Below are 11,003 nucleotides of genomic sequence, written 5' to 3'. Positions count from 1 at the left end.
AGAACTTCTAGTCTTTCCAAAGGTGTATTTGGTGTTAGACGAACACGCCTCTCTATAATGGTATGATATTGCGCATTTTGAGTACATGCTCTCATGACTTCGGTTTGAGTTTCCATGAAAAGCCTCGTTCCAATGGAGAGAATATTATTGATTATAAATACATATCATTTCCTAAATTAGTGGATGTGAGACTTTCATCTAACATTTATCATCGATTATTAGTCTCTATGATTCGAATACATATCAAATTTTGGACGCAGCCATTATATGCTACATTCTAAAGGGTTCGGGGTTGAATCATATTATTTTAAAATTAAAAAAAAAAAAATGTTTTTATTAATAAATTCTAAAATTAATCAGTGTTATTAATTTGTGATTAAATATTTTTAAAAATTATTTTATATTAATTTTCCTATAAATTTTAGATATATATATTATGGGCGTTGATTTTTCCTCCATCGGCCAAACGACATGTCGTCCGAGCCTAAGTTTGTTTCACGTAGATTAAAACGACGATTGAATCGGAACTCGAAGCGGCAAAAATCGAGCAAATCGTTGATGTTTCAATCAATAGCACATTCACTATCTTTCTCAAGCGCCCGCTTTCTTCATCGCTCGGTGATCAATCGTCGAACGATTTGCAGTCTATCTTTGCCGATGTCTAGTTGGTCCTGCAAAAAATGCACATTCCTCAACCCACCTTCCCAAAAGGCAGCCTGCAAAATCTGTCTGTCTCCTTCATCTCCTCCGCCATCACCGTCTTCTTCCTCCGCCTCTCAATGGTCCTGCAAGGCCTGCACCTTCCTGAACCCATATAAGAATTCCGATTGCGAGCTCTGTGGCACTAGGGCTCCGTCCCTCTCGCTTTCGAGTTTCAAGGATTTGATTGATGTCAGCGAGGATGCGGATGCGGATTCTTCTGTTGGGTCTGTGTTCTTTCCCTTGCAGCCCTGCAAGAAAAGGAAACTAGACGATCCTGTTCCTGTGGTGGGTGGTGTCAATTTCGCGGAATTGGGCGCATTTCGTGGTGTTAAGGCATCGACGAACACTATTGCTGAAATGGGTTAGTCTTATTGCGTTGATTTTGTGTGTCAATATTATTGTTTTTTCAAGAACAATCTAGTTTGAAGTTGTATTAATGGGTTAGTCTTATTGTGTTGATGGGTGGCAGGGGATTCTAGTTCTAGGACAAATTTGACACCCATAAAGATTTTGACTTACAATGTATGGTTCCGAGAAGATTTGGAGATGCGTAATAGAATGAGAGCCCTTGGACAACTTATCCAACGGCATTCACCAGATGTTATTTGTTTCCAGGTACTCCATCCTCAGTTTTATACACGTCTTGTGTGAGAGTAACGAACCATTTCTTTTAAGGGAGTGAAAAACTTTGCCTAATAGACACGTTTTAAGACTATGAGGCTGATGGTGATACGTAACGGGCCAAAGCGAACTATATTTGCTAGCGGTGGGCTTGGATTGTTACAAATGGTATCATAGCCAGACACCAAGCGGTGTGCCAACGAGGACGTTGGGCCCTCAAGGGGGTGGATTGAGATCCTACTTGGAGAGGGGAACAAACCATTCCTTATAAGGGTGTGGAAACCTCTCCCTAGCATACGCGTTTTAAAACCGTGAGGTTGATGACGATACATAACGGGTCAAAACGAACAATATTTGCTAGCGATGGACTTGAGCCGTTACATTTTGAGTTTCTAGAATTTTAGTTTGTGATGCATTCTTTTACGTTTACAATGTGTTGCAGGAAGTTACTCCAGATATATATAACATCTTCCAGATTACCAATTGGTGGAAAGTTTATCGCTGCTCGGTCAAGAAGGATGCTCATTCAAGGGGATACTTTTGTATGCTGGTGAGCTTTATGTTACCTCCTTTGCTTGATATTTCATTTCCTATAAAGCATATTTTGGCTTCTGGGTGAAGTTTAGTTTTTATAGTGGATATGGTTGATGAAATGATGTCAAATGGACTCCCCACAAAACTAGCAAAGAGAGCCTTTCCGGCCAACAACCCAACAACCCAAGTCCACCGCTAGCTAATAATGTTCGTTTTGGCCCGTTACGTATCGTCGTCAACCTCACGGTTCTAAAACGCATTTGTTAGGGAGAAGTTTCCACATCCTAATAACGAATGCTTCGTTCCCTTCTCCAACCGATGTGGGATCTCACAATCCAACCCCTTTGGGCCCTAGCGTTCTCGCTAGTACATTGCCCGATGTCTGGCTCTGATACCATTTGTAATAGCCCAAGCCCACTGCTAGTATATATTGTCTGTCTTGGCCCGTTATGTATCGTTGTTAGCCTCACGGTTTTAAAACGTGTCTGTTAGGGAGAGGTTTCCACACCCTAATAAGAAATGCGTCGTTCACCTTCGACCTTTCCAACCGATATGGGATCTCACAATCCTATCCCCTTGGGGCCAGCATCCTTGTTGGCTCACCACCTGGTGTTTGGCTTTGATACCATTTGTAACAACCCAAGCCCACTGCTAGCATATATTGTCTATCTTGGCCCGTTATGTATCGCTGTTAGCCTCACGGTTTTAAAATGCGTCTGTTAGGGAGAGGTTTCCACACCCTAATAAGCAATTTTTCGTTCATCTCTCTAACCAATGTGGGATCTCACACTCCACCCCCCTTAGGGCCTAGCGTCGTCGCTGGCACACCGTTCGGTGTCTAGCTCTTATACCATTTGTAACAACCCAAACCCACCACTAGCATATATTGTCTGCTTTGGTCCGTTACATATCGTCGTCAGCTTCACGGTTTTAAAACGCGTCTGTTGGGGAGAGGTTTCCACATCCTAATAAGGAATGCTTTTTTCACATCTCCAACTGATGTGAGATCTCACAATTACAAAAGCTAGCATTCTCAACGGCCACAGCAGCCCTTTTCAAAATCCGTGGAGTATAAGCATAGGTTTTGTGTACTGTTTTACATATCTTCTAATCTTATTCTCGTTCTAGTTCTTATGTCGTCTGCACGGAGAGGTGTCGAAAAGTAGAATACGAGAGTGACGAACCTGTTATTGCTCTAGTACTATGCTTCATTTCAACATTTTATATCATAAACTGATGATATAATTTATCCATTCACTGAGCAGTTGAGCAAACTGCCGGTGAAATCCTTCAGTTGTCAACCATTTTCCAATTCCATAATGGGGAGAGAACTCTGCGTTGCCAATCTTGAAGTTCAAAATGGCCTTTCATTGACAGTAGCAACAAGCCATCTTGAGAGTCCTTGCCCTGCACCTCCAAAATGGAATCAAATGTACAGCAAAGAGCGTGTAATTCAAGCCAAAGAAGCCATCGACTTTCTCAATGAAAATCCAAACGTCGTTTTCGGCGGTGACATGAACTGGGACGATAAGTCGGATGGTCAGTTTCCTTTTCCCGACAACTGGATTGATGCCTGGGAAGAATTACGCCCCGGTGAAAATGGTTGGACATACGATACCAAATCGAACAAGATGTTATCTGGGAACCGTACGCTGCAAAGACGTCTGGATCGATTCGTTTGTAAGTTACAAGATTTCAAGGTAAGTTCCATTGTAATGATTGGGACTGATCCAATTCCTGAATTAACATACACAAAGGAGAAGAAAGTAGGTAAAGAAATGAAGATGCTTGAGCTCCCTGTTTTGCCCAGTGATCATTATGGCCTGCTCTTGACCATAAGCAGCCTGTAATCTGTTGTTTTCTTAGTTAGTTTTGTGTGGTGGAAGCCTGCTGGAATCGTTTTTTTTGTTCATTTGCAGTGCTTCAAAATGCATGCTTCATGGTATGCGATTTTGTATGTAGCTTAGAACCAAACAATGGTTCCCAAAATCTTGGATGGTTCCCAAGATCTTGGATGGTTCCCAGCATCAGTGTAGCTAAACTCATTCTAAATCTTGAACTGCTCCTTTGTTCCATCTCTGCTCGTTCTTGTTCAATCTTTTAGTACAAAAGTTATGCATATATTCAGAAGGCTGCAAGAAAAGGGAAACATGACTGAATTTGAGGAAGTTTGCCCATTTTGAGATATGGATTGTTGCCTAACAAATGAGTGAAATTTGACCCGACACGATCACATGGGTCCTTGCTCTGATTGTATTGTTACTTCGAGCAGCAACAACAGAACTAAAGATCGTAGACTGAAGCTTTCTGTTTTCTGTTTCTGATAGAGTTGTTAAACGTTTATTCGTTTAAGATATTGTCCGCTTTGACCTGTTACGTATTGTTGTCAGTTTCACGATTTGTAACGGTCTAAGTCCACTGCTAGTAGATATTGTCTACTTTGGCTTATTACGTAATGTCGTCAGCCTTACCGTTTTAAAACACGTTTAATAAGGAGAGGTTTCCAACTGATGTGGGATCTCACAATTCACCCTCCTTTAGAGCCCAACGTCTTCACTGACACACTGCCCAGTTTCAGGCTCAGATACCATGTGTAACAGTCCAAACCTACACTAACAGATATTGTCCGCTTTAGCTGTTACATAACGTCGTCAACCTTACAGTTTTAAAATGCGTTTACTAGGGAGAGGTTTCCAATCGCTGTGGGATCTCACAATCTACCCTTCTTTAGGACCTAGCAGATATTGTCCGCTTTAACCACCTACATATCATCATTAGCCTCACGATTTTAAAACACGTCTGTTTGGAAAAGCAACAGTAACTCTATTAAATAAAACAAATAGCAAAGATATTTTACAAATATATAATTTAGCTTTTATTTTTCTTCTTACTTGAATTTTTAATTCAAAGGGTATATGATTTCCATGTTCTTTCTTCTCTTTCTCACAAGATTCTCCACATCCTTCAAGTCTTCGGAGAGATTAACGTTGTCTTTGAAAATAAAAAAAATTCAAGCCAATCAAAATCAACATATATGTCCTAGTTTAAAGCTTTAGGATAGAGATTCTGCCGTTGTACTTAAAAGAACAACCGTCCAAGCATTTCAATATCTGGTGCGGCGGCGTCGGCGGCGGCGGTGTTAAACTCCTCGTGACGGTGAGTTTACTATAGAATGGTAGCATTACAGGCTAGGGGAATCTTGTATTTAATTATCCAACCTGAGGTGAATTCCCTTGTTCTTCATCTATCAGTCATCCCATAGACTTTCATTTCTCAACCCAATCACAGCCGTTCAAATCAATGGGGCCTACCCCCATTGACGGTGGATGATTGGAAGAGCCATCCTCCATCTCTGAACTGTAACACTGACAACTCACAAGCCTCCACACTGTCTTCTGGGTAACATCCAAGACGGACTTCAGCTTCTACAAAAGGCCAACCACCACAAAACAAATGTAGAGTGAGAGAGAGCTTTGTAGATTTAGAGAGGGAGAGAGAGAGAGAGAGGAACCCTTTCTCTCTTCTTCTAGATCTGCCACTTCGTTCATTTCAGCTGGCTTCAAGCTCCCATGGCAATGAGGAAAAGCAGAGTACTCTGTTTTCTCATTTTCATGGTTCTTTTCGCTGTTATTAAGGTTAATGCTGAGAACCCATATAGGTTTTTCACATGGAAAATCACTTACGGTGATATCTACCCTCTTGGAGTTAAGCAACAGGTACTATACTTCTTTGATTTCTATGTGTTTATTTGGAAAGTGCTTGCTTTTTAAAGCTAAAAGTTAGCGTTTTTATCTTCTGTTCTTCAAACCCTTTGTTGCTTGTTCAATGGCATCTTGAAAAGAATGAGTTTGGAACTTATTGGTAACGTTTTGCAGGGAATCTTGATTAATGGGCAGTTCCCAGGGCCTCAGATCGATGCTGTTACTAATGATAATTTGATTATCAATGTGTATAACTATCTCAAGGAGCCGTTCCTCATTTCTTGGTAACACTTACTAATCATGTTTTTTTTCTTTCTAGTATCCTAATGGCTTGCATTTTGAAACCAAATAGTGGGAGTTCTCGAACTGGGATAGTTAGCTTGTCTGAGACCAGCGCCGACGAACATTAATGTCCTGTCGGTTACTCTGCTAATGTTGTGCATTCATTCTCATTTTGACAGTGGCAAAGGTCAGATTGTTGCGTTCTGTAACATTGTGAAAATGGAAACTTGGAAAGTTTCTACTTTCACCTCTCACCCATTTTCTAGATCTAAGTTCAAGCGCAGTAAAGTGAAGTTGTAGAGATTTTTTTGAACTTTTCTTAGTTGATCTTATGAAGTAAAGTGGATCCGCCCAAACCCACCGCTAGCAGATATTGTCTTCTTTGGACTTTCCCTTTCGAGCTTCCCCTCAAGATTTTTAAAACGCGTCTACTAGGAAGAGGTTTACACACCCTTATAAAAAATGTTTTGTTCTCCTCCTCAACCGACATGGGATCTCACAATCCACCCTCCTTCGGGGCCAGCGTTCTCGCTGACACTCATTCCCTTATCCAATCAGTGTGGGACCTCTCAATCCACCCCATCGGGGCCTAGCGTCCTTGTTGGCACACCGCCTCGTGTCCATCCCCTTTGGGGCTAGCATCCTTGCTTGTACATCGCTCGGTGTCGACCCTTTTGAGCTTCGTTTCAAAATTTTTAAAACGTGTATGCTAGGGAGAGGTTTACACACCCTTACAAATAAGGTTTCGTTCTCCTCGAAACATTCTATTTAATCACTTTTGTCTGTCTGATTTTTGTTTGGTAGCAGTTTACTTGAAATGGGTGTCACTAAAGCAACTTGAAATGATGTTTATATTAGTCAATCTGACCTGTTATAGATCTCAGTGTTCACATGGTTGATGATCTATTAATCACTGTAAAGTTACCCCATATTTAATCACATTAATGGCTAAATTTTGGCCAAGTTTTTATCTTTGAATCTTGGTCTGCTCATCTTATCGATTTTGTTGATCATAACTGCATTAAATCTGATGGGTCCAGATGATTCAAATGATATATGAGCATTTCTTGTGGGTGTCACTTTGCAGGAATGGCTTACAGCAGAGAAGAAATTCATGGCAGGATGGAGTTTATGGGACTACTTGTGCTATCCCTCCATTGAGAAACTTCACTTATGTTCTGCAGGCAAAGGACCAAATTGGCAGTTACTTCTACTTCCCATCCACAGCATTCCACAAAGCAGCTGGAGCATTTGGAGGCATTAGAATTTGGAGTCGACCGGGAATTCCTGTTCCTTTTGCTCCTCCTGCAGGGGACTTCACAGTGCTAGCTGGTGACTGGTTCAAGACAAATCATTATGTAAGCATTCTAAGCTCTTTTCAAGTTCTGCCATGAAGATTTGGTTTTGTTGGTGGTGTTGTTCCATTCTCTGAGGATATTTTGTTAAAGCTGGTCTCTCATTCTTTTTTAGATTTTGAGACAAGGGCTTGAAAGTGGTCGGAATCTTCCCGCTCCCGACGGGCTTCTAATCAACGGTCGAGGGTGGAATGGGTTTACGTTTAATGTGGATCAAGGTGAAAAACAATGTTGCTGTTGCCTTTTGTCATATGGTGTGAGATTCTACATCGGTTGGAGAGAGGAACGAATCATTCCTTATAAGAGTGTGGAAACCTCTTGCATATGCGTTTTAAAAAACTTGAGGGGAAGCCTGAAAGGGAAAGCCCAAAGAGGACAATATCTGCGAACGGTGGCCTTGGGCTGTTACAAATAGTATCAGAGCCAGACACCAGGCAGTGTGCTAGAGAGGATGCTGGCCCCAAGGGGGTGGATTACGAGATCCCACATCAGTTGGAGAGGGGAACGAAACATTCCTTATAAGAGCGTGGAAACCTCTCCCTAGTAGACGAGTTTTTAAACCATGAGGCTGACGACGATACGTAATGAACCAAAGTGGACACTATTTGTTAGTGGTGGGCTTGAGCTGTTACAAATGGTATCAGAGTCGGCCACTGGGCGGTGTGTCCGCGAGGACGCTACCACATCGGTTGAAGAGAGGAACGAAATATTTCTTATAAGGGTATGGAAACCTCTCCCTAGTAGACGCATTTTAAAACCATGAGGTTGACGACGATACGTAATGAGCCAAAGCGGACACTATTTGCTAGCGGTGGGCTTGGGATGTTTACAAATGATATCAAAGTCAAACATTAGGCGGTGTGCCAATGAGGGCACTGGCCCTCAAAGGAGGTGGATTGTGAGATCCTACATCAGTTGGAGAGAGGAACGAAACCTTTCTTTTAAGGGTGTGGAAACCTCTTCCTAGCAAACGAAGGAAAGCCCGAAAGGGAAAGTCCAAAGTGGACGATATCTGATAGCGGTGGGCTTGGACGGTCAAATATGCCCACAAATATATCTTTCATGAGTTGCAAATAGTAAGTTTGTTAATCAAATTTGTTTACAGGGAAGACATACAGGTTCAGAATATCAAATGTGGGACTTTCAGCTTCCATTAACTTCAGAATTCAGGGTCATCTGATGAAACTGGTGGAGGTGGAAGGATCACACACTCTCCAGAACACATATTCCTCTCTTGACATCCATTTGGGTCAATCCTACTCTGTCTTGGTCACTGCTGATCAACCTCCTAAGGACTACTACGTCGTTGTTTCGTCTCGGTTTACCTCTCCGATCCTCACGACGACCGCTGTACTTCACTACAGCAATTCATGGGAGAAAGTTTCTGGTCCAGTTCCGGGTGGCCCGACCACCGAGATCGCTTGGTCTCTCCAGCAGGCTAGATCTATCCGGTATCTTGTCAACTCAATAGCTTTTCAGTTGCTTGTTAGTCTAGTCTTGTTGACAAGTTACCTACACTGTTTTCATTCTCTCTTTCAATCAGCTGGAATTTGACTGCAAGCGGACCGAGACCGAATCCGCAAGGCTCCTACCATTATGGACTGATCAAGACGAGCCGAACGATCATACTAGCGAACTCGGCCCCCGTTATCAATGGAAAGCAGAGGTTTGCTGTCAACAGTGTCTCATTTGTTCAAGCTGACACTCCATTGAAACTGGCTGACTTCTTCAAGATCCCTGGAGTTTTCAACCTCAACAGCATTCCCACCTCTCCCACTTGGGGCAATGCCTACCTTCAGACCTCTGTCATGGATTCTAATTTTCGAGAATACATCGAGATCGTGTTCCAAAATTGGGAAGACACCGTGCAGTCATGGCATATCAATGGCTACTCGTTCTTCGTCGTCGGGTACTACAACTTATTTCATTTGTTAGTTTATCTTTTTCAATGAAACCAAGAATCAGTTTCAGTCTCACTAACATGGAGCTGGATTGATCAGGATGGATGGAGGCCAATGGACGCCTGCCAGCCGAGATGGATACAATCTTAGAGACACCGTCGCTCGTTGCACGACTCAGGTACTTGTACTAACAACTCAAGCCCATCGTTAGCAGATATTGTCCTATTTGAGCTTTTTCTTTTGGACTTCCACTCAAGGTTTCTATACCCTTATATAGAATGCTTCGTTCCCCTCTCCAACTGACGTATGAACTGCAGGTGTATCCAAAGTCATGGACAGCAATCTATATGGCACTTGATAATGTAGGAATTTGGAATGTGAGATCTGAGAGTTGGGCAAGGCAATACTTGGGACAACAGTTCTATCTCAGGGTTTATACCTCATCAACCTCCTTAAGAGATGAGCTACCGATCCCCCGAAACGCTCTCCTTTGTGGTCGGGCCAGTGGTCGTCACACGAGGCCTCTCTAAGTTTCAAAATCTTACATTTCTTGTCACGAGTGGGTGACACCGTTCTAAATGGTTTCTAGGTGCTTAGATTCGTGTTCCTTTTCAACATCATGCTCAACTTGAGCTCTTTTTACGAAAACATTTGAATTCTTAGCTAAATTTTATCGAAATTCTTAACGGGCTTCACCAAAAAAGAGGTTGAACAGAGTTTTATGTTTGTGACTGTTTCAAAAAGACATGTTTGGTTGAACAAGAATTTAAATGATGTAATGGGAAAACTGCATTGTTCTTGCTCATCAACAAGAACTGCATGGGAAAGTGTCAACTAAAAGGAAGTTTGAGCTCTGTGAACTGCTCACCCACGGGTACTCAATGATCCATTTCTTTTCCTTTTTTCACTTCAGGGAGTTCTATAAATTCCTACGTTCAATAACTCCCAATTCCCATCAAACAATTCTTCATTTGAAACCAAATTATGGGTTCTTTTTTGGCTTTGAAATTCCTCTGCCTGCTGGTTCTGTTTGCACTAATCTGTGCCTCGGAGCCCAGAAGGCTTGTTGGCACTGGGGGAGGGTTTGGAAGTGAAAAGACAGGCTACTTCCAGTTCTTTCCTGGTTATGGCAGTGGGCTCGGCGGTGGTGGAGGGTTTGGTGGTGGTGGCGGCGGTGGATTAGGTGGTGGTTCGGGCTTTGGCAGTGGAGGTGGAGCGGGATTTGGGTCTGGAATTGGTGGGCTTGGCGGTGGTGGAGGTGGAGGGTTCGGCGGTGGTGGTGGTGGTGGCAGTGGCGTTTTAGGTGGCGGAGCTGGAGGTGGAGGAGGAGCTGGTGGTGGATTTGGAGGTGGACTGCCTTGAGTTCAAAATTGTGTCTGAAAGTGACAGTGAAGTTACCAAATTTGGTGTTGTTCTGTTCAAGTGTTTCTTTGTTTTCTTCATTTGTGTGATTTCATGTTATAATTATGTCTACAAGTAAATGGATTTGGTTTTTAAACTATGACAAAGAACGTCTCTGAGTCTATATTATTCTTAAAAGATGTTGATACGACGACCAATTAACGAGAGCAATACCCATATTCACCGTACTATAGAAAATTTTTCCGTTCACAAGAAGTCAACCTGTCAAAATCACTATAACAGTCCAAGTTCATCGGTAGCAGATATTGTTCACTTTGGCTCGTTACGTATTGTCGTCAGCCTCGTAATTTTAAAACGTGTCTACTATAGAAAGGGTCTAGCCCTACTCCGAGCAGTGGCTCGCTTCATTAGTGACTGGCTCTAATACCATATCTAATAGTCCAAGCCCACCGCTAGCCGATATTGTTTTTCTTGGGTTTTCTCGTTTCGACCATCTACTCAAGGTGTTTAAAACTCGTCTCCTAGAGAAAGGTTTCCACACCTTT

The 11,003-nt window shown here is 42.4% G+C and overlaps 3 protein-coding genes across 3 annotated transcripts; all 3 read left to right on the top strand.

The window, feature by feature from the left end:
* The first annotated feature begins 471 nt into the window (after positions 1–471).
* On the top strand, positions 472–3,936 carry LOC111456698. Its single transcript, XM_023098668.1, has 4 exons — positions 472–1,063; positions 1,172–1,317; positions 1,766–1,873; positions 3,123–3,936. Exons 1-4 carry the CDS (start codon positions 472–474, stop codon positions 3,705–3,707), a joined length of 1,431 nt encoding a protein of 476 aa, XP_022954436.1. The 3' UTR covers positions 3,708–3,936.
* Positions 3,937–5,260: 1,324 nt separating this feature from the next.
* LOC111456954 (L-ascorbate oxidase homolog) lies at positions 5,261–9,895 on the top strand. The gene is made up of 8 exons (XM_023099034.1): positions 5,261–5,573; positions 5,733–5,842; positions 6,928–7,198; positions 7,311–7,413; positions 8,301–8,646; positions 8,739–9,104; positions 9,196–9,274; positions 9,414–9,895. The coding sequence occupies exons 1-8, from the start codon at positions 5,427–5,429 to the stop codon at positions 9,624–9,626; spliced, it is 1,635 nt and encodes a 544-aa protein (XP_022954802.1). The 5' UTR covers positions 5,261–5,426; the 3' UTR covers positions 9,627–9,895.
* A 185-nt stretch (positions 9,896–10,080) lies between these two features.
* Positions 10,081–10,458, top strand: LOC111456697 (glycine-rich protein 5). The gene has a single exon (XM_023098667.1). The coding sequence runs from the start codon at positions 10,081–10,083 to the stop codon at positions 10,456–10,458; it is 378 nt and encodes a 125-aa protein (XP_022954435.1).
* Positions 10,459–11,003: the final 545 nt, after the last annotated feature.

Source organism: Cucurbita moschata, unplaced genomic scaffold (genome assembly GCF_002738365.1).
Source record: "Cucurbita moschata cultivar Rifu unplaced genomic scaffold, Cmos_1.0 Cmo_Scf00019, whole genome shotgun sequence".
Classification (NCBI taxonomy): Eukaryota; Viridiplantae; Streptophyta; class Magnoliopsida; order Cucurbitales; family Cucurbitaceae; genus Cucurbita; species Cucurbita moschata.
Note: the sequence above shows the minus strand (reverse complement) of the source record. Positions and strands in the feature narration are given on the sequence as shown.

Bases quoted from the DNA above. Each gene is read 5' to 3' on its own strand.
- LOC111456698 (XM_023098668.1), top strand. From the start codon at position 472: ATGTCGTCCGAGCCTAAGTTTGTTTCACGTAGATTAAAACGACGATTG. The intron at 1,064-1,171 runs GTTAGTCTTATT...GATGGGTGGCAG, and splicing joins GAACACTATTGCTGAAATGG to GGGATTCTAGTTCTAGGACA. The intron at 1,318-1,765 runs GTACTCCATCCT...AATGTGTTGCAG, and splicing joins CAGATGTTATTTGTTTCCAG to GAAGTTACTCCAGATATATA.
- LOC111456954 (XM_023099034.1), top strand. From the start codon at position 5,427: ATGGCAATGAGGAAAAGCAGAGTACTCTGTTTTCTCATTTTCATGGTT. The intron at 7,199-7,310 runs GTAAGCATTCTA...ATTCTTTTTTAG, and splicing joins GGTTCAAGACAAATCATTAT to ATTTTGAGACAAGGGCTTGA. The intron at 9,275-9,413 runs GTACTTGTACTA...TATGAACTGCAG, and splicing joins TCGCTCGTTGCACGACTCAG to GTGTATCCAAAGTCATGGAC.
- LOC111456697 (XM_023098667.1), top strand. From the start codon at position 10,081: ATGGGTTCTTTTTTGGCTTTGAAATTCCTCTGCCTGCTGGTTCTGTTT.